This window comes from Homarus americanus, unplaced genomic scaffold (assembly GCF_018991925.1).
Source record: "Homarus americanus isolate GMGI-L3 unplaced genomic scaffold, GMGI_Hamer_2.0 scaffold24694, whole genome shotgun sequence".
NCBI classification, from domain to species: Eukaryota; Metazoa; Arthropoda; class Malacostraca; order Decapoda; family Nephropidae; genus Homarus; species Homarus americanus.
The window spans coordinates 3,674,703-3,698,465 of record NW_024732780.1 but is presented as its reverse complement, the minus strand read 5'-3'; the positions used below and the strand labels follow the sequence as shown (position 1 = coordinate 3,698,465).

Sequence of the window (23,763 nt, the reverse complement as noted above, 5' to 3'; positions counted from 1 at the left end):
GTAAAAGTAGTAGGTAGTAGACATCTATCAAACAGGGAGGTACTACCACCTGGGAAGATACTGAAAGAATAATGAATTATATTATAATGTGCCTGGGTGGGTTAACCTTTGTACAAAAAAAATAAAGTTTAACTCTATGGGACCTCGGTCGTATTAATCATAGCATTATTTATTGTAAATTTTGCGCAACAACCCTCTTCTTTCAACATTTCTGAGACTATAATTAGTGATGCTAAGGTTTCGTTGCTCCTCCTAATTTCTGAGGGGGGTGGGGTTGGAGATAACACTGCTTATCAGAACTGTTTAAAGAAAATCAATTGATGTCATAATATTAATACTGCCCTTCCACACCTAAGGTGCTTAGTTGCATAACGAGGTTAGTAAAACACTATTACATGTACAATAATAAAAAAAATATATGGCAGAACTCTCTGGGTTGAAAATCAGATTTAAGTGATTGTTGACAACTGTGTTCACCGAGTGATTATTACGTACTGTAAACTGTTATATATAAGTACCCACAGAATTTGCCTTATGACAAAAGAGAAACATGCGTAATGTACAGTAGTATAACGATAGAAACAAGAGAAGGAAATAAAATATAAAGGTTTATTGTGTGTAGGAGATGAGAGTGTATCTGGGAGCACCACAATTCTCATATCATTAGATACATTTGTTGCCAGGTTGATAAAATATTATCATAAAATTATCACCTTCCAGAAAAAAAATCCCACACTCGACCACTCATGAATATCACAACATGTCTTCACCACTTAGTAAATTGGTATTGCAGTGTATTTATCACTGTTTAATAAATACCGTTGTGTATTTATCAGCACCTAATAATATTGTAATGTATTATGCATCTGTTATCTACTGGTTTAATCATTAATCAGTGGTCTAAGTGTACAATTAGCCAAATTGAACCATCATGTTAGGAAGGTATCTCCAAATCAAATTTTATATAATATATTATTGAAGAAGTTATATTTATCATAATGAAACATATACCGTAAGAGGCTGATCAGACTAGAATATAATACTGAATCAATAAATAAACCTGACAAATGTGGCAACGCCTATCAGCCCCCTCCTCCAAACCACATTATTTTTAAATTTACCCATTTCTTAAAATATATACAATACTCTACATTATTTTAACACATTTCTTAGAACCCTCAAGTATCTCCGTTAAGATACTACGTACTCTACATAAAAAGTTTACATGAATGAGTGTAGGTAGTGAGGTGTAGCACACTGATACGATGCATATGAAGGCAGGACTCGTAAAGAGACACGTCCAGTGAAACACACATACTGTACACACACAGACGTTCGCTGCACGTACGAACACGCATGCCACTGGTACTGATACTGGATTTTCTTGACTTTTAAAAAATATTTTTCGTGATAACAGTGGTGCTGCAGAGCACCTCAGGGAGTCCGGAAAAAGCGAATTCCATGATATTGAAGTCTAGTGCATAAAGATGAAATGATTACTTATAATCCTTTAAAAACCGCACATTTAAGGGGGGGATTTAAGATGTCAGGACTGTGACTTTCTACAATCACGTTTTATAACTACATCATACCCTTTGTACACAGATCACTAAAATAGTTATTTATACTCGCCTAAAAGGTAAAGGTAAATTATTGGTAATACACAAAGATAGAAAATATAATATCTGAGAAGATATTCCTTCCCAACCCTCTGTAACTAAATCTTCTTAATAACAGTTTAACACAGTATGGGAATGTAACACACTAACAGGGAGAATACATTATCTCTCCCTTTACCAACTGTGTAACTGCTGGGTGACTGTTACCGTTGTATAACAACTACATGTGAAGCTGTCATATATGTAACAACCTTCCTGGGTTGTCACCACTTGTAACAGCCACTTGTAAAGCTGCTACCTTATATTCTAGACACTTACTCCTTATACGCTAGCCAATGACCTTAGAGACTGATAAGGTAAGCGAACTAAAATATAGATAAAAGTTTATTGGATTTTCTATAGCGAAACCCAATATGTTCCTTTTCTTCGTTTATTATAAAATGTTTCTATGTACACTTTCAAAAAGGATTATCACCGTAACTATCTCAATGAGCTATGGCTGTTAGAAACATCCCCATATGTATATAATACTACTGTCTACAATGAGGCAGGGGCTAATACACCTCTATTCTTACAGGAAACTGTTAGATTACAATTGTAGCAAAAATTCTTCAATTCGATTGTCTTTTGGTGTTAAAAATGGGAAAGTTTATTTACAAACTGTTGCTATAACTCCGAAAATTGTTTTAGGAGCCTTCGTACTTCTGTATGAAAAGTATTTGGCATTTTCAACACTCCTGAGTTCTGCGGGAACAATTCCGATATTTTTAGTCACATGTAATTTTCTAATTAGTAAAAGAAGAAACTAATAAAGGTAAAGGTTTAATTCTTATTCCTCAACCGTACCATTGAATTATGAAGAGATCGACCATGTAGAACATGAACAAAAATATATACTATACTGATTGACTGCAGTTGTCACACAGGTTCTGTGACGATCTGCAATTAATATACAACAAATTTTCTCATCTAATTTGATTTTTCCTTATTTCAATTGTTTGATTTCATTTGGTAAAATATTGATAAGCACACCCGGGACAAAACAGTGGCCCCTATTCAGGTAGGCCCACTTTAGAAGCGAAAGAAGAGTAAAAAAATAGAAGAAAAAATTCACCACAACAGAATGTGAGAAAATTGTTTTGGAAACTTCTAATCTTTGAATAACACAATAATTAGCCTACACAGATTTGAGAGCTTGTAGGTTCTTCAGATACTTGAGGATAGGCATCATAAATTATCTTTACAACCAGAATGTGGTGATATAAATCGTGATGTCACACTTTACCACTTTATTTAGATACTGATACAATTATGTAACAATGCATGAAGAACGTGATATATATATATATATATATATATATATATATATATATATATATATATATATATATATATATATATATATATATATATATATATATATATATATTGTAACTGTTTATCTTTCTTACCCACAGGCGGGATACGCTACGTGTGTGGGCGACGATCAGTGGGCGCCCCCGACGTTGCCGACTGGTCTAACCCGTGTGGAGCTCCGTGGATTCCTGGTACCTGAGCTGGGATCTGCTCAGCTGCATCACCTTCCCGGCCTGCGAGAACTTCAACTTAATCAGTGCAACGTTACCAGACTTTATGATGATGCGTTTGCAACCATGGCAGATTTGGACCGACTAGACTTATCAGAAAACCGGCTGATGGTGTTAGGCCCAGACTCATTCCGTGGCCTTAGATCGCTAAGACATTTGGACCTATCCGCTAACCGACTGGCTAACCTAACACAGCCGTTCACTCACTTGCCAGCGCTGCAGCACCTTAACTTGCGAGACAATGCCCTCACCAGCCTCACACAAGATACATTTCAAGGATTGGACCGAGTTCAGTATGTTAACTTAGACGCCAATAAGATACTGAATGTTGAGGTAGCGGCCTTCCAACATCTCACCAGTCTAGCTCACCTCATTCTCTCTAACAATCCACTTTCCTCTCTAGCCACCCTAGATTTTTTTGGGTCTCGCTTGCAGTACATAGATGTCTCTAATATTGGGATCAGTCGAGTGCCTCAGGCTCTCACACAGTTTGTGAGGGATCTTCGTCTTGCTAAAAATTCCATCAGAGAGATTCAACGGGGAGACCTCGACTCTTACCCTTATTTAGGTCTTCTGGTCCTTGATGATAATGGGCTAGAGGTTCTGGAAGAAGATGCGCTGGGACGCCACGAGTACCTGGCTCGCCTTTGGCTCAACGGCAACAAACTTAAAAATATTCCCTTGTCACTTCCCCCGGCCTTACATGCCCTATATGTTGAGGAGAACCTTATAACTGGACTCCATGAGGGCGACTTCCGGGTTCAGTCCAAATTAGAACAATTATTTCTTCAACGTAATCATATTGCAATTATCGCCCCATCCGCACTAAGTGAATTAACAAGTCTTCATACTCTTGACTTAAAAGCCAATCGGTTGACTAATCTCACAGGTCGAGTATTTTCACGGTTAGCAAGTTTGGTGAAGCTCGATCTGTCACAAAACCCAATACTAACGCTGGATGCGGATGTCATGACTGGCCTTACTTCTGTCCGAGTTCTGCAGATGTCTCGCATCCATTCATCTTCAGTGGAGATTCCTGATACACTTTTCGACCCCCTGAAGGGTCTGCAGATCCTGGAGATGTACGGGTCACCACAGATAGTGGTGCAGCTGGTCAACACCACCAGGATGTTGCATTCGCTGCGCGGCATCCGAGAATTGAACATCATGCATAATGACCTCTCTGTTCTCCGCCCAGACTTCCCTTCATTTTTTCCCAAGCTTCAGGTCAGTGCCACTTTTTTATATCTACAGTAGATAATCCATGAGCAAAAGGGTCAGTTAACCTACAAATTATTTATTTTTTAAATACAGCGATTGGATATTCTATGTTGACCATTTTGTTACTATTGATGTTTTACAGACACTAGAGTTTACAAACACACATTGCATAAATATTCTTAGTTGCTGAAATTATTTTGTATAATTCCACGCATTAATAATATTTGTAAATAACACCTAGTACCAGCTTGTCCAGCGAAACCCTAAAGCACACTTGGATGTTTGGGCAGTGGTTTTCTGGGTAATTTCAATGTGAAACAGGTTTGTCGTCAGGAAGCAGGGAGCAGAAAAGTCTTTCACTCATGGCAGCTCTGTACATGGGTGATCCATGCTGTTGTCTTTCTTGATCGCCTAAAATACCAAGACCCATAGGAAGGCCTTCAGCTCCACCAGCGTTATTTTCTTAACTGTAGCCGTCTTGACTATATATTTTTCAGCAAATCTCTCTGTGCAAGCGTTGGAGAGGACCACCACCCTAGCCAGCATAGTGTCTTCATGAAAAAGAGGTAAGCAGTTGGCTGGTGTGGTGGCGTGCTCTGTGGCGTCTGTCGGTCCCTCACTGTACGTCACTTTTTCATCCCACCTGCTGAATATGTGCTCCACTTGTGCCTGTTTGAAAACTTGCAGATGGACCAGTAGGCGGTAAGAAGGCAGTAGGTATTGTGGGAGAGTCTGCCTGTGGTATGGCAGACCTTGAGGCGTGTCATGGTTTTGGGGTGGATCGGTTGGTAGTAGGAGTGGATTATATTATATAAAGATAATAATATAATATTTCTTATTTCTTACCGTAGAGTCCGATACCTTCACACTGATTACTTACAGGAGATTATGGCGTATCTACGTAGAAGTTCACTCCACCACTCGACATTCCATGATTTATACTTGATAAATGATGATTTAATGAATTCATTTAATTTTCAACATCCATCTAAGTTATTGGTTATACTATGTCATAACCAATCAGTCATTACCTTTAGTAATAATAAGATAGGATCACAGATACGGGCAGATAATTGCACTTACATTTATTTGTCAAGCTTCCATACAATGATTTACAATTTGCATGGATATATGATTCACTCACGTTCACGCTGTAATAAAATTAATCTCCTAAAAGAGAATTTCCAACTTGGGGACACATGTGATTACTCTACTGTGGTATGACTTAACAGAGACTTAATTCTTCAAGTGATACATTTACTGCCAGCCTGGATTGCTTTTGTTGCAACCAGGCTTCCGCACAAGGACTTCTTTCCACGGGCCACAGCAACAAAAAGTACTCTTGGGTTACCACACATGGTGTCGTGCAGGAGAACTCTGTAAGCGTGACTTGAATTAACCATCTAGGTGCAATAGACCAGCCTGGATTGCTTTTGTCGCAACCAGGCATCCACACGTGATATTTCCACGGGGATAACAACCTAGGTTAACACGCTTAGTCTCGTGTCGACCTTCCACGGCCATAACAACAAAAGGTACTCTTGGTTTACCACACATAGTCTCGCGTCACTGAGTCACGGTAGACGGTTGTCGCGGCAAGGAGAACTGGTAAGCGTGAACTGAATTAACCATTTAGGTGCAATAGACCAGCCTGGATTGCTTTTGTCGCAACCAGGCTTCCACACGTGATATTTCCACGGGGATAACAAGCCTAGGTTAACACACTTAGTCTCGTGTCGATCACGGTCACAGTAGACGGGTGTCGTGCAGGAGAACTCTGTAAGCGTGAATTAATTAACCATTTACTGTAGGTTTGATAGGCCAGCCTGGATTGCTCTTGTCGCAACCAGGCATCCACACGTGATATTTCCACGGGGATAACAACCTAGGTTAACACGCTTAGTCTCGTGTCGACGACGGTTCACAGGACGGAGTGCGGTGGAGGACTCTGTGTGGTGTGGTGTCCCGCCCCCCCTTCAGGAGGGAGAGAATGGAGACGACGTCCTAACTAACCCATGGCTCAGGGGGTACTACTTAAAATGAGGTTTTTGGGTGTGAAGCGATGAACAGTACAACACTGTTTCACTGCTCACCCCCCTAAAGGCTGGCTGACATACACTAATGAAAAATACATGTCCCAGTTATGCCTCGCCGGGCGTCTTATCTCTGGTAAAACAAACTTTGGAGTTGGTTGCGTGGGTAAGCCTAACGCAACCCATGACAATCGCCCCTACTAAGAAAAATTTTTCTTCGGAGAATAAAATTTCAGCACCTGTATACAATCAAGAGAATGCCTAGCCCAGACACACAATTCAACATTCACACTGTGGTGTGTGTGACACTAACACTGCAACGGGATGTAGTCGCCAATCGCCACTGAGGGAAAACCTCAACATTTACTTTAGATTTTCAGGCTGGAGGAAAACTCCGAGGCGAGGGTGACAATTCACGAGCAATAGTTCATGCTAAGCGTAAACACGCTACATTTATGTTACAGCAACGTGTTGTGCAGTGTACGGTATGTAGACATTGTTTAGGTGGTACAGGTGTCGTGTTATGTTCTTAAATGTAGAGAGGTGTGAAAAGGTTTACATAACATTTGAAGAGTCGTCAGATGCGTGGAGGTTCGAGTTGACCGGAACATATGGACACTCCCACACATAGGTCAGGTCCTAGACACGCTCTGCAATGTCGAATGAACTTTCCCGTTGATGAAGAGAAGGACTCCTCCAGCCGGCTGATGTGGAACTGGGTCCCTCTTTCGCTGAGGGCCCCCAAGGTGAGGGTGTACTCTGCCCATCACTCACCATTGGGTCTACTGTCCACCGCCTCAAGCTGAAGTCCACCAAAATGAAGATGTAAATCTGTCCGTCACTCGCCCTTGGGTTTACTGTCCACCGCCTCGTAGTAAATCGGGAGGCTGAGGTGGAACTGGGTCCTTCCGTTGATGAGGACCCCCAAAGGTGTGGAGGTACTCTTCCCGTCACTCACCCTTGGGTGTGCAGTCCACCGCCTCGTACTGAATCAGCTGGCTGATGTGGAACTGGGTTTGCTGACCACAATGTCCGCCGCCACCCTCTCAAGGGTTCGGGGATCACTGTGAGAGGCCACAGGGGTGCAGGTAGAACTCGCCCTCCGTCGCTGGTTCTGGCAAACATCACAAGTCCTCTTCTGTTTTGTTTTTTTTTTCCTTTAACTTCACATTCAAAATTTCTTAGAGTCCCATCAAATGTACTAGTAATCATTTCGTAGTACAATATACGCGTTTGCACAAACTGCTGACAAGAGTGCAATTATCCGCGGTCTGTGTCCCTGTTCGGGCGCCAATTGTCATGGTTTTGGGGTGGATCGGTTGGTAGTAGGAGTGGATTATATTATATAAAGATAATAATATAATATTTCTTATTTCTTACCGTAGAGTCCGATACCTTCACACTGATTACTTACAGGAGATTATGGCGTATCTACGTAGAAGTTCAATCCACCACTCGACATTCCATGATTTATACTTGATAAATGATGATTTAATGAATTCATTTAATTTTCAACATCCATCTAAGTTATTGGTTATACTATGTCATAACCAATCAGTCATTACCTTTAGTAATAATAAGATAGGATCACAGATACGGGCAGATAATTGCACTTACATTTATTTGTCAAGCTTCCATACAATGATTTACAATTTGCATGGATATATGATTCACTCACGTTCACGCTGTAATAAAATTAATCTCCTAAAAGAGAATTTCCAACTTGGGGACACATGTGATTACTCTACTGTGGTATGACTTAACAGAGCCTTAATTCTTCAAGTGATACATTTACTGCCAGCCTGGATTGCTTTTGTTGCAACCAGGCTTCCGCACAAGGACTTCTTTCCACGGGCCACAGCAACAAAAAGTACTCTTGGGTTACCACACATGGTGGCCTGCAGGAGAACTCTGTAAGCTTGACTTGAATTAACCATCTAGGTGCAATAGACCAGCCTGGATTGCTTTTGTCGCAACCAGGCTTCCACACGTGATATTTCCACGGGGATAACAACCTAGGTTAACACGCTTAGTCTCGTGTCGACCTTCCACGGCCATAACAACAAAAGGTACTCTTGGTTTACCACACATAGTCTCGCGTCACTGAGTCACGGTAGACGGTTGTCGCGGCAAGGAGAACTGGTAAGCGTGAACTGAATTAACCATTTAGGTGCAATAGACCAGCCTGGATTGCTTTTGTCGCAACCAGGCTTCCACACGTGATATTTCCACGGGGATAACAAGCCTAGGTTAACACACTTAGTCTCGTGTCGACGACGGTTCACAGGACGGAGTGGCGGTGGAGTACTCTGTGTGGTGTGGTGTCCCGCCCCCCCCCCTTCAGGAGGGAGAGAATGGAGACGACGTCCTAACTAACCCATGGCTCAGGGGGTACTACTTAAAATGAGGTTTTTGGGTGTGAAGCGATGAACAGTACAACACTGTTTCACTGCTCACCCCCCTAAAGGCTGGCTGACATACACGAATGAAAAATACATGTCCCAGTTATGCCTCGCCGGGCGTCTTATCTCTGGTAAAACAAACTTTGGAGTTGGTTGCGTGGGTAAGCCTAACGCAACCCATGACAAGGCGATAATTGGCTGGGAGGGGGGAAGGGCGGGATGGGAGGCAGGGTAAAAGTGGTGCAATCGTTCCTCTCCCTCCTTGTCACTGTTACTCTCATAATATAATTTTCCTCGCTGCCAATGCGAAATTACACAGAACATCCCAGGTCCAATACAGGCACTTCTCCTTTAGATCCCTCATCGTCTGAAGCCATGGGGAGCCTTTGCATCTCGTCGGAATCGAGGTAATAGGACGCCCTGGCGTATGGCAGTTAAACTGAGTATAGGCAATAATAGAAAAACTTAAATAAAATTCATAATACCAGGTCGATTTCCTTTATTTACCATCATTGTTTCAGAAATTTATCTGGATGTCTTCTGGATCTCATTTGGCTTCACTTTTTCACTTTCAGAAAATTCTGCATGCCTAAAACTGAACGTGTGCAAAATTTTGTCACTCAACTTAGTAAGGTCTTTTGGGGATCTTAGGTCCCCAAAGGGTCGTCTGGAAGGCAAACGGTTGTGCGGAGCGTTGCAGCACATGTTCTCCTGGTTAAAGCACAACTCAGGCTAATATTCGGCAGGCCAGGTGACCCGGATAGTAACGCCGAACCTGCCACATGCATGCGCAAAGCAATCAATACATACTAAACCATAATGGGCAGGGGTCGCAATGACGCCACTATGGCTATCTTAAATACAGCAATGCATAGTCGTATTTTACTAGCATTGATCACAGTCATTTAAACATGTCTTCACAGTCCCTGGTAATAGTTACCAAATCAAACTTTCCTGTCAAAGATTTCTTTGACATTGTACTGTTATGCCATAACTAATCAACTTGAATTACGTTAAAGATTAATATACTAATGAGGGCAAATATGGCACAACAAAAAAAACAAAAAACAATTGGCAACTCAGCACATCTTAGTCCCAGGTTCTATCACAGCCCTCTCTTTATCCCAACAGCTCAGGAGTGAAGGTTTGGAATTATACACATTACAAAAGATTCAAATAAAATTTAATAAAAAAAAATTACCATAATAAGTGTGTAGGTTCCATGAGATAAATTCAATCAAGAGAATACAGAATAAACATAATCCTGAGTAACTCACTAATATATGCACAGTAAATAAACCATGAACTACTTTGTAATATCACCATTGATTGCACTTTACACAAAGTAAATAATAATAGAGCAGCACTGAAAAGAAAATACTCAACTAAACCCTATTTGAAAAGGTATCCACCACTGACAAACTGAGACGTCCTCCCACTCTCAAGGCCAGCCAGTGACTGACAACATCGCTCCATGCTCAGTGTTGCCAACTCGGATTTTCAAATGTCGCTAGGCTGGTACCTAAAAGTAGCTAAATGTCGCTAAATCTTCCATTGCAAGTCGCTAGCTATTATTCCCAAGTTTCTTGAATGGTAAAATTGTCTGTCTTTCTGCACTAAACGGCTCTTCTGCTTTCTTGTGTTTTTTAGTGTTTTTGTGTTTTTCAATGTCGCACAACTTAGCAGACAAAGTACACTTGCAAAATTTACAAAATCCTTTTTTATTATCTCCTGGCACCTCCAGAAGCCAATTTTTGTATCTGTCATCTCTGAGCCATTCCTTCCTAAATCGCTGCGAATACTGTGGCTTACCCATTTTCTATTGGGACTATGAAGGGTTCAAATTAATAAACAGCATGCAAACAAGCGGAAACTTTCCTTGATGGTTTTTGGCAAAGCGGGTGAACAGTGTCGGGGCAACTGTATGGAGTCTATGGGTCACCCATGGTGGACGCGTATGACAAGTTTGGAACCACGCAGGCTTGATAGAATTCATTCTATAAGATGTTTTGCTAATATTCTTTAAAATTTAGCGTATTAATGAAATTCATATTGCATATCTGACAAAGAGGTAAGTTACACAGGTGCTACAAAGGCGAAGGTAATAGACAAATAAATGACGACACGGCAACATTAGCCATGGACGGGCTGACATCAAGTGATCAGGAAATAGACGTGTCCCTCCTTCTGTACCACGACCCGTTCAAATGTATTAAACTTTTCTTATTATCTATTGTCCCTGTAACCCCGTTGCTATATATTATGGCTCGAAATTAGGAAAACTGAGTTTTCATGGACAGTCCAAAAGTATCCAGAAAGTCGCTAGACTTCTGTGGATATCTCTAGATTTGCGACAAGTCGCAAATCGCTCTAAAATGTCGCTAGAAAAAAACAAAAAGCTCTAGATCTAGCTACAAAGTCGCTAAGTTGGCAACTCTGTCCATGCTCCCGGGAACTACAAGCCTAAAACTAATATTAATCACCTTCCGCATTAAGCTGCAAAAATACCTACATACATACAGAAAAATATTTTATGTATCAAATACCAGCCCTGCTCACACATCATTATACTAAATTATATTTACATAACTTGTGGGTAACATGCCTAAAAAATATTTCACTACCAGAGCACAACACACCACTATACATTACGCCATGCATAACAGTACAATTCATTTTGAAACTGAATTTTTGTTGAATGGAAATTTGAATAAAATATGTCATGATGATGATGATGATAATAAAGTAAAGTGGCAAATGACTTTGCACTGGGAAAGGAGAGGAGAGAGAGAGAGAAGTAAAGCGTGGAAACGGGAAGAAAAGTGGGAGGGGTAGATAGCAGGTGGGCTGTCCACCTAGCGGAGACGAGTTGAAATGTTGAGGTGGTGGCCGCACGCAGCACACGACCGCCCGCTCAAGGGAGGGAGGTTGAGGAGGGAGGGGGGGGAGGGAAGCTAAGCTAGCTAGGTATTCATTATTGTAATGGGTGTTAATTTATGTTTGTTAGATGGTGGTGTTATTTGTTCACATATATGTGTAAAGTGGGTCTTGTTCTACTATGTCAGCATGGAGGCTCTTGGGCCACCAGCTGTGTGTTTTAGTAGTTCCTTCTTCTTTTAACTGGGAGAATAATGGGTCCTCCATCTCTTCAAGTTTGATCCATATTCTCTGTGCTTGGCTGTGTGTACGTATGTTCAGTGGTTCGATATTGTATAATTCGTGAAGTTCTTGTATTTTGGTGGTGTATGGCGGGAGTTGCTTTGATGCTCTACGGATAGCTTTGTTTTGTACTGCTTGAAGTTTAAGTTGGCTGGATTTGCTGATCGTGTTGAGTGGTATTGGTGGATATTCTAGGTGAGGGCGGACAAGTGCTTTGTATAGATGTAGTTGAATTTTGGTGTCCATTTTGCTGAATCGTCGTAGTTTCGTGAGTTGTGATTGGGCAGTCTGTTTGCGTTGTTTTACGTGTTTTGCTATGCCTGTTCTTGTTATTATGAGTCCCAGAATTTTGCCTTCGTTGGAGTATTGTATAGGTACGTTGTTGACTGTGATTGGTGCAGGGTTTATTTTGGCAATGTGTATTATCATTAGTTTCTGTGTATTGGTTTGAATTTTCCACTTTTTTTTCATATTCGTTGATTTGCTCGATGGCGTGGGCTGTTTTCCGTGCCATCATCTGTTTGCCCTTGCCTGGATGTCGGATGATTTGGGTGACGTCATCAGCATAAGCTACGTATTTTCCGTGGTAGGAGGTGGCATGTCCCGTGTATATCGTGCAGAGTTGGAGAGAGGTTACTTCCTGTGGTACTCGCTGTATACTTGATGCTTGGGCCTGTGGTTACCAATGATAATTTTTGCCTCTCTGTTGTCAAGGAAGTTACAAAAAGAGTGAAGTTGTTGGGAGTTCTTTGGTTATTTTTGTATTTGAGCCCTAAGTGCCAGACCTTGTCGAATGCTTTTGCTACGTCCCTTAATACTACGTTACATTGATCTCTGTTGTGCATTGCGTTGCTATGTTTTCATAAATTAGGGGCTAAGGCTGTATGGGTTCCTCTATGTTTTATAATTCCGTGATGCCTGGGTTGTATTTCCTTCAGTTCGAGGTGTGTTCTCAGTCGGTGGTTAATTTTTTTTTCAGGACTTTTCCCTGTGTTTCTAGAAAGAGATTGGTCTGTAGTTAGATACTTGCGTGGGAGCTTTACCTTGTTTTGGTATAAGTCTGATGCTTGCTGTTTTAAATTTCTGGGAAGTAGCCAGAGGCAGTGATGCATTAAAAATGTTTCTGAGTTGGTGTATCATGTTGATTGGTAGATGCTGGAGTATGGGTTTGTTTATTTTACTGATACCTGGGGCCTTGTTCTTGAAACTGTTTATTGTTTTTTTATTTCGTCTGCGGTGATTGGTTTGATCAGTGGAAAGATCGTCAGAGTGTTTATGTCTATACTTGTTGGACTATGATTGTCGCTCGGTGTTCATACTTAAGTTCAGGTTGTCTTCGTGACTTATTTGAAATATTTTGCTCCAATATTTCCTGAATTCAGGTTCTTGTTCTTTGGGTTCAGTTAATTTGATTTGGTTGCTGTTTAAAATGTAGTTTGATTTGTTGCTGGAGCATTAGGTGTTTAATTTTTCGCCAGAATTCTTGTGTGTAATTTGCTTGTGTCTGTTATTAGTTTCTCCCAGTTATTCACGTATGCTTCTTTGGACATGTTTCTTAGTTGTTCGTGTATGGTGTAATATTGTCTTCTGTATTCTGGCGTCCATCCTTGTTCTATGATTAATTTTGAATAATTACTGAATTGTGTCTGTAGAATTCTTGATTGATGAGTATTGGGGGTGTAATGTACGGTGAGTGGTCTTGGGTATGTGGTGTTCCATTGCTTGGCTCGTTTCCGTACCATGTCTAGTGTGTTGTCTATTTGGGAGGTGTGTTTGTTGTTTAGTTGGGTGATTTGTGGATTGCTTAACCTTTGGAATTCCTCCCAGTTGGACCGGCTGTAGCTGTATCTCATCCTAGCAGGGATCTGTATTGGCGACGTGGGAGAGTGTGGCTACGATAGGAGAGATGGTCACTGGTGGTTATTGGGCCGGGTTCCATTTGCAGGTTAAGATGGTGATGCTGGTTTGTTAGTACTATGTCTGGATGTCCGATTTGACCTGCTCTTGATGTATGTGGGGAATTCTCAAGTGTATTGCGTTGCCGTGACTCACTAATGTGTTTAAATCTGCCCACGGCGTTGTTGTCCTGGTGCCCCAAGACGCGTGTGGAGCATTTAAATCACCCAAGAAATATGCTGGTATGTTTCTTCTCAGGAGTTTGAGCATGTCTGCCAGTTGGAATATGGGTCTTCTCGGAGGAGGTAACAGGTGCCGATTATAATAGGTCCATTGGGCAGTTAATTTCGATCGCCAGAAAGTTTTCTTGAAATGAGTCGTGTATCTTGTGTTGTATGTTTCGTTTGATGGCTATAAGTAATTCCATCATGTAGTGTGTCTTGCTGTTTTTTTTGGTAGACTGTGTAGTTAAATATTTTATTTTTTCTGAGTTTTTTCATGCGAATTGATGGAGAATATTATCTGGGTTCTGTGGATCCATGCTAAAATATTGTGTTGGATTATTTTAAGTTTATCTATTATGAAGGCTGGTGCCTAGAGCTGTTTGCGCCATTTTGCTGACCGGTGTTCCCCTGACATCCCTCCTGTCCAGGCCCAAGGATCTTTTTATGTTGACTGATCAACTCTCTCTATTCTTTGTGTCTTGTGATTCTTCCTTCTTGAATAGTGTTTCAATATGTGTGTCATCTAGGTTTTTGCTGAGTATGTATTTATCTTGCCTTGCCTTATTTCTGCCAATAGTCTTTCATGAGACTATGGGGAGCTGTAGGAGAAAAATCGAATACCAGTTTCATGCCCTAGGTCTTTGTTCTCCGTGGTCCTTCTGGGTGCAGGTGGTGCCTTAGTTCCTGCTTGATTCTTTTGGGTGTTGACTGGCGGTTTGTTCTGTTATTGTATTTCATCTTCCTTGCGTCTTCCATCGATTCTTCCTCGCTTGCTTTCTCGGGGGCCTGAGGTAGTCTGTTCTGAGTTGATGGTTCGTGAGTTGTTGGCATTTAGCTGCAGTGCCTCTGGTTTGTAAATGTTGAAAATTTCTGTAGAAGGCACGTCGTTTGGGAATTCCATGTTGGCAGGTTGTTGGCGGCGAACATGTCCCTTGCTGCCTTGGCAAGTTCCAGGTCTGGCTATATTCATGATGGGCGTGATTATGGAGGTCATTATTTTACGAAAGATTATTTTGAAGCAAAATAGGTTGGTGCCGACTTTTTCGAGGATCTTTGTCGTTTCTCGGTTAACGGTCACAGCTGGTATGTCTTGTTTTGCTGTTCCTGTGTCTCTCTTCTTTCCTTCTTTGGTTGACTATTTTGGGGGCAGCGAGTAGCCAGTGTTCTTGATCCTTCTGCAGTTTAGGCATTTGGGGATTATCTTTTGTTTTGCACCTGAAGGTGTGTCCCTTGTTCCCGCATTCTGAGCAGTGCTTGGTGTCCTTGTTATTGCAGTCTGTAGCCATGTGTGAATATTGGTAGCAATTCCAGCATGGAATGAGGGGAAGAATTCCTCCTGCTCCACCTGGCTGGTTGCACGATGGTAGTAGGAGAGATAAAGTCCCTCCTGGATTGCTTTTTGGGCCATAGCTATTTCCGTGAATCTTATTTTGAGCATGGATGGCAGTCTGGGCAGCTTGACCACTTCTCCACCTTGGCCTATCTGTTTTTGGTTCTCTATATCAGATACCAATTGCTGTTCACTTGATTTTCGGTGATTGCTTTATCTAATCGTTTGACCACAATTGATTTCCCCTGCTCGGAGTTGAGGAGGATTGCAACTCAAATTTGCGGACTTGAGTTTTTTGTGCTGTCGTTCGATAAGAGTAAGTCGACATCATTTCAGTCAGGTACAGGGCGATGAAGGAGTCCTGGTCGTGATGAGGTTGGATATTTGATAAGTAGTGGCATAAGGAGTCTTGCTAACCTGGTTTTTTCGTCAGTCACGCCCCCTCATGGGAGCGTATGCGTATCCGGTGTGCCTCATTCCAGAGAGTATGTGGTAGACATGCCACCCTTTGCGTGATTTTCAGATTGAGACCACTTAATTCCAGTGTGACAGGAGTTTGTTATAGAATTACAACACTCCCACCGCCCCTTGTTGGTCGAGTGGTCGAGTGGTAGATTGTTCCTGCAACACTGTCCCGAAGCCCTGTAGATCCATTTCCTTAGTGTACAATGAATGCCTCTACTTATAGACGTGAGCCTAGTGTACCTAATTAGAAGGGGGTAGGATTCAGGATTGGTGACCCCTTCCAGGTGGACCGGCACGATCACGGTTACTCAGGAAGGCTCGGCGGAGGGATGGGTAGTGCTCCTGCTCCCTCTCTTGTTCACAAACCCTGGGAGGGAGGTGAAGACAGGGGGGGCCCAAGGACGAATACACCTTAGGGTGCAGGTCCCCAGGCCAGAGCGAAAAAAAAAAAGAAGGAAGAAAAGAGGAAGAATAGCCACTGTGTAAGTGAAGCACAGGGTGGGGTCGCGGCACAAGTCCGCTGCAAGAAGCTGCTGCAGAGCACTCCAATTAGCTGCCACTGATCAGAGTCCTCCCCTGATCAGTGGGGGAGGCACAGAAAGGCGTTGTCTGGAACAAGCTTCCCTGTACGGTCAAAGTGATGGTTAGTGAGGTGGTCGTTTGAGTTCAGCTCGTCAACGGTAAGAGATAGGCTGGCTGGCTTGGCAGCAGGGGTCTCAGAGAGACGTCCATTCACAACGTAGGCTGGCTGGCGAGTGTGATTGAAAAAGAAATATGTCATTTGTTTTATGCTCACAAATTTATAAAGTATTACATAAATTCTAAGTTCAACCAATCAGGGTACCGTCCTCACATCGATGGTTGGCGACGACAATCCTCCACTCTGAATGATTCTTGGGCTGTTTTTAAACCTCTAAGATTTTGTATTTCTATGGGACCCAGTTTTGAATTTCATTCATTCATCCCAGTCTCTGGCCTTGCTCAAGAAATGAACATCATATCCGAACTTCGCAATGAAAATACAGTAAGAAAAGCTCCATTTAAAGAAATTACATGGCGAACTGGGTATGTCAGCAATATTAGCCCTCCTTTGAAGTACATAGAATTACATGTTTTAGTCAACCATTTTATCCCATTCTTGTCCATTTGTTTTATAAATTTATGGAAGTCGATCAACCCCACAAACTATATAATTTTTCATTTTACTCACAGCTGCCTTAACTTCTGTTTCCAGAATTGGTATTTCAATCTTGATGTCCTTTTCGTTTCTATTTTACTATATCCTTATCATTGTATAGTTCTTCTAAGTTACATCCTACTAAATAAGCCAATGGTGAATGACATGAGCATGAATTGGTGGATGATTGCCCTTCTTAAAATTTTAAAAATGAAAAGTTGGATACAAGGCTAATGCCTACGAAGCGGGCTGAAGAAATTATAGTTGTGGTGAGGAACAAGTACCTCCGATTAATAGAAAAGGTCGCCCTACCAACAGAAGGCCAGAAGTATTTTTCGATGAAACCTGGGTGAACCTCGCTACTACAATCACGCCAAGAAACACTCACGTCCACTAATCTCGTAAATTATGTTTAGTATATAAACTGTAATGATTTGTACCTGAATCATTTGTTATTGAATCTTCAGTGTACTATTATTACAATATCTTTGTGACAGAAAGTTCTAAGAATTAAGAGAAACATAGTCAAGTTTGTGCCTGAGACAGTGTTTCACTATCAGTGAGCTGTCGACGAATGGTAAGCAAACCACATAAACTCCTACATCTCCACACTTTTACCCCCCCTCCCCATTTATCCCGGTTGTGTCCGCCAATTATGAACGTCCTTTCGTACGTTCTAGATGATTACCTGAAGTGGACAGAGTTTTTTTTTTAGACTTCCTTTGTACCATTACTCAGACTTAACCAATATCCTTCACATTAACTTAATTCACTTCACTTTCTCTCCCCACCTATCTTCTCCTGCTACTGTCTTTTGCAGTTCTCACTATATGCTGGGTTCGTTGGATATGAAAAGCTAGTTATGTAGGTAAGGCTTTGTATTAAGCCTGCCTAATTGTAGATGGACCCGAACCTTTTAGCAGTATAGAGGGAGGCTGCTCAATTAGCAGGATAGTTTCGGGTGTGTAATGTGAGCAAAACATATTGGAACTCTTAATTCATAAAAAAATATATATATAATTTTAGGCCTGGGCAGTCCAAGGTCCATGGAATAATGCTGAGAGACGCTCGTGTAACGACGAGAAAACTCCTACCGCAGGTGCGATTTGTAATGTGGAGAAGTGGAATGCCTGTGGTGGCGGGGGTGGTCGCTTTCACCAGCCCTCGGGATTTATTGTTTCCCGAGAAAGCACAAGGGGTTACGTGGATTAGCCCACCTGGGCACAGGTCACTGACCCATATTTGGGCCTGGGTGGGGGGGCGAAATGTAATAATAATAATAATAATAATAATAATAATAATAATAATAATAATAATAATAATAATAATAATAATAATAATAATAATGTGTGTGTGTGTAATAATAATAATAATAATAATAATAATAATAATAATAATAATAATAATAAATGTAATAATAGTAATTAGTATTCATAATAATAAATAATAATAATGATAATAATAATAATAATAATAATAATTATAATAATAATAATGATAATAATAATAATAATAATAATAATAATAATAATAATAATAATAATAATAATAATAACAATAATAATAATAATGATAATAAGTGAGAAATAATATATGTATGTTGTGATGTCATTAGTAAGAGAAACAACTGAGACCCTGCAATGAGGCCGAAAGTCAGATGAGCAACCTGGGACTTGGTCACAATTTTCGTGATGCCATATGGCAGCAGGGTCTACCATTATACAACACATTATGCTTCCAATATCTTCCCAGGCGGTAGTACCTCCCTGTTTGGTAGCTGCCTACTACCTACTACCTACTTAACACAGCACCTGGCATGTGTGCCAAGCCGTGCGTGATACCAACAGATGGGGGTTGGTTGCTGGTGGATTGGCAGAACTTGCAGGCTTTGCTGAGGGTTGTTTAGTAAACGTCAGCTCTATTGCCTCCTCCCTGCACATGGAGGTTTGTAACAGGTTCTTAGTTTGGTTTTGGTTCTTGTTCTAGATGGCGATGATGTGAAGGGTGATGTCAGTGGGTGTGCCGACATGACTGAATATGGCGATGGGAAGTGTTGGCTAGCCCTTGGCGGTGTAGTCACAGTATTTGTGTCAGTAGCGTGGCCCAAGTTAATGTATTCATTATATATTCGGTCTTTCATTTCTGTAGTTGCCGAAGGGATTGAAGATAACAATTCTTTGAAGAAAAGGGCAAGTCGTACTGCAGCATGGAGTTTTTGATGGTGAAGTTGGCGTAGGATAGCCTCGGGAAGTTTTCCTAGAGGTGCCCAAGGTTAGCCTGGACAATTCTTGTAGGAAGGAGGTGTGCGGCCGCCTATAAAAGTTTTTGAGGGCTGTCCACAGGAGATTAGATATGGCCTTCAACATCTGTGTAGCGGAGTCTGTGGGAAGCAAAGACCAATGCAGTGAATTACTGTAGGTTTTTGGCTGTTGATCCAGTTAGCGGCGCCTCTTTGTGGAATAGCCAATCTTCCGGGTTGTGGTTAAAAGCAAAGTCTAATTATACCAAGTCAACCCACTTCGAGTTGAAAATTCATTCGTCACCGTGCATGATGTCATCTGGCCAGCAGCCCAGAGGGTGGTCCTCGGTGAGAGCTCAGTTACCAGCTGACTGTCGTGGTGCGAAGGTCTATGACATATTTGGATTTATATCAAATTACAGACTACATCATAAAAGTTTGAGATTTCATCGATTTCCAAAGGATGAAAAACAGAGAAAAAAAGTGGATTTTATTATGCATGCAACAACTACAGTATATAGGGTGCAACAGGAGGAAGGGCAGTACTTGAGAGCCATTGGCAGGCTTAAATTTAAATTCCCTAAAGTCTAATTTTCGACCAGGAAACCGGATGTGGACAGACAAGTACCTATTTGTTGCTTGAAACTGTTGTATAGTTACCAAATATCATCATTATCTCGAGTACGCTGAATAGCTTCAAACATAGGTTGGATGCTTATATGAGCAATAGGGGTTGGGTGTAAACGGGACTGCCCAGTATGAGCCAATAGGCCCGCTGCAGTGTCCTCCAATTTATGTTCTTATGTTCTTAATATATCTAGAGGCCATATTGATAAATTGAAAACATCTAAATATATATATTTATATTCACTGATTTACTGTAATAAATCCAATCAGTTTATGGAAAGTAAATAAGTTGAAAGTAAATTTTTACACGAACTGGCGAACAGTGTCTTTGGTATAGCTTCATTTTTTCTATCGAGACGATAAAAAGAAACTGGTAGTCTCTTAGGACCACTATCCCAAAATGCATTCCATTACATTTGATTCAAATAACTTAATGGATCTAAATTTACGTTTAATATACCAGTAACTAATTACATTTGCTTTGTATTTTCAATACACGTTGTAATAGTTAAGAAAATATTTCCAGTATTTTTGAGGTGTAGAAAGTATATCTCATTTATTATTTAGTTCAACGAAAGTATCGAAGTTCAGGCTCAACATGACAATATTTGCAATTTCATAAAGACTTTTTGATTAAGGAAAACAAATATGTTAAGCGCTATAATTCTCGTATATCAGTACACGTGGTGCAGATAGGTCATGAGAGAAGCTTGCATAGTCATGGATATTTTGCCTTCTGATTTAGTCATTTATATAGTAAGTAACCTACAGAGCCTTTGGGGCTGCGAACTCCTGAACAGATATTCACACTCGGGTAATATCTTTATAATGCATTGCAATGGGAAATGGTTTAATATGCAGGTTAATAGACACAGGAATCTTGTTTACGATTTAGAAGACTCATTCAACTTGAGTAATTGGTGCTTCTGGCAACTGAGTTGAATTAAAGATCCCAGCATTGGGAGTGCTATTATTCTCTACCGTATTATGCGAATGTAAAGCTTAGGTTATTAAAATTAATTGGAGGAGGCAGCTTTAATTTATTAGTGCTAAGCGTCTCTATAGTGACCTTGGCACTCATTTATGTTGAACAAGGGACCAAACAGTAAGAATGACTTGAGAATACCGCTTATTGTTAGGATTGCTTGCTGAGACACTAAAGGAAAGAAGCTCGTAAGAGATACCCCCAAAAAACAAAATGAGCCTAATTGGAAATTATAGACGGGAGACGACAAACCTATAGACGACAAACCTATAGACAACATTTCAGACACTTCCACGAAATATTCCTCTAAAAAGGAGTAATGTTTGTCTTAGAAATTCGTGTACGAACGGTCCAGCATTTTTTAATGACTTGAATATACACATATTCTCGGAGAAAGCTCTGGCCTTTTTTTTTACATGAAAGTAATAGGCAGAACTTGCCGATCAGTCTTTCTCATGACACACGCCAATGAATATATTTATTTTTATATTAGCATGTAACCAATTTTAAGTAAGAAACATAAATCGATGATGATGATGACAGCTACATAAGACAGCTATAAGTGGTGTTTCTTTACTCTTGTATTGCAGGTGGCCAAGCTGAGTGGCAACACTTGGGACTGTGGCAGCCCAGGCAAGGTCATGTGGATGAAGAGATGGATGACGCACTCACCAGTACACTTTTACAGGTCTTACAATATCAGGTATGGGGATAACGTCATCTTTACTGATGATCTCAAGGTAGTAACACAGTACAGTACTTATACGGCATATACGTTTCTTATTAAATGCAATGCATAGCTTTTTAGTTTACCGTAGGGACAAAGAGGTTTTATTTTTCTATTTCCACCATGAACTTACCAACAGGGTCACAAAAAACTACTCCTCCTAAAGTAAGGGGAAAATTGTAAGCCTTAAACAGGATCACCTGATACGGGGTGATTTTGTTGTTCTTTAAAGTGGAAACTGAAATTTAACTGTCTTTTTCGGTGAGTAGTTAACTTAAGCCGGCTAAGCAGTGGGTGAGTAAATTAAGTTTATATCTATTGTGTGGAAGAGTTAAATGATGTTTGTTGTACAGCTGGTAATTAGCTGGAATTGCCACGTAGCAAGAACAAGGCTGCTCTGCTGCTTCATCTGCTGGTACTTGTGTATAAGGGTCTAACAATTGGTACTTGTGTATGAAGATCTAACTGTTGGTACTTGTGGATTAGGACATTATATACTTCAGTTACTGGACATAGGTGTTGTCACTTAAGCCAGGATGCAAATTTGATTCTTAGGTTAGGACATAAGAGTTGGAATTCTAGTCACAGGACATTACGTGGTCTTTCTGAATTAGGATACTGGATACAAATACCATATCCATAGCTACAAAGTGATAGGATGTACGCTGGATAATGCAATGCAAGTCATGCACGTTCTCTAAATTTTGAAGCAGGGGTATAAGTACAGTACAATACTGACAAATCTAATATTTATGTAATATTCACAAATTTTATTGTGATATTTAGAGATGTTCGAACGAACATTACTGATCTGCCGAACAGGGAAACATAAGTAGGCCAGGCTAAAACACTCATACCTCGTGGCGAGTTAAAACAAAGCTTGCAAGTAACGCCATCAGGCGACCGGGTGGAGGCATCTTGCATTACTGCTCGTCCCTAGGCCTAGGGAAAACTAAATGCACTTTATCAAATTAATGTATATACGATTTATGAAGTTAAAGGACGACTATAAAATTAGTAGATATTTGGGATAGTTTTCCAGTTCAGAATATGTTATGAGTTCCTCGTTCTTGTGTCTGTTTAAATTTGTCGTGTATTTTATTGTGTGTGTAGTACTTCTGAGGCTGAGGTTGAAGTGAAAGGCGGTAACTGGCCAATCACCGCCCAGTCCGTAAGAGAGGCTTGGTCTGAGGAGCTCACTGGGGGTTGGCTGGTAAACAACAAATCGGCAGTTGTAAGGGAGAGTATCCACTACAGTACACCCCCTCCCCTCCAAGGGCTGCAGGAAACTTGTTGTTGGCAAGGTTGTATTCCACATGTGAGACATAACGGGCGGGGGTGTGAACCACTCCACCGCTACTGGTGACGACTCAGTCTAGTGACACAAAATCTGTGGGAGAAGCAAAGGGAGAAGGAGGGTTGTAGATAAGAGAAAATTGAACAGGCGAGGAATGTGGTGCTTCTCTCACAGCAGGTGCAAAGTCCTCAGGGGCGCCGGGAGGGGTGTCAGGGTTCATAGGGCCAGATGCAGGAGCAGGGTCAGGAGCAGTAAGTAACTGAGGGAGAAAAGAGGGTGCTGGGGGCGGCAATGAACATAAGAACATAAGAAAATAAGGAGTCTGCAATAGGCCGGTTGGCCTGTGCATGGCAGCTCCTGTCGAGAGTTACTACCACTCTCTATCATCCATGAATCTATCTAGCCTCCTTTTGAAACTTTCCAGAGTTCCCGCACTTACTACAAAGTTGCTAAGCTTGTTCCACTCGTCCACCACCCTATTTGTGAACCAGTTTCTTCCTATCTCCCTCCTAAACCTAAACTTATCCAACTTGAATCCGTTGCTCCGAGTCCTATCCTGCTCGGATATTATAAGAACTTTATCTATATCCCCTTTATTGATTCCTTTCACCCACTTAAATACTTCTATCATATCTCCCCGCACTCTTCGTCTTTCTAGGGAATGCAAGTTAAGTTTCTTTAACCTATCCTGATATGGAAGGTTTCTAAGTCCCGGAATCATTTTTGTCATTCTTCGCTGCACCGACTCTAGTGAATTTATATCCATTCTATAATAG

General features: G+C 41.0%; 1 protein-coding gene across 1 annotated transcript; it reads left to right on the top strand.

The window, feature by feature from the left end:
• The first annotated feature begins 1,954 nt into the window (after positions 1 to 1,954).
• LOC121868953 (insulin-like growth factor-binding protein complex acid labile subunit) lies at positions 1,955 to 22,363 on the top strand. The gene is made up of 4 exons (XM_042369985.1): positions 1,955 to 1,975; positions 3,077 to 4,432; positions 21,554 to 21,703; positions 22,334 to 22,363. The coding sequence occupies exons 1-4, from the start codon at positions 1,955 to 1,957 to the stop codon at positions 22,361 to 22,363; spliced, it is 1,557 nt and encodes a 518-aa protein (XP_042225919.1).
• Positions 22,364 to 23,763: the final 1,400 nt, after the last annotated feature.

Coding starts and splice junctions, on each gene's coding strand:
- LOC121868953 (XM_042369985.1), top strand. CDS start 1,955: ATGACCTTAGAGACTGATAAG. Junction 1,976..3,076: donor TGACCTTAGAGACTGATAAG/GTAAGCGAACTA, acceptor TCTTACCCACAG/GCGGGATACGCTACGTGTGT. Junction 21,704..22,333: donor TCTTTACTGATGATCTCAAG/GTAGTAACACAG, acceptor CCATATCCATAG/CTACAAAGTGATAGGATGTA.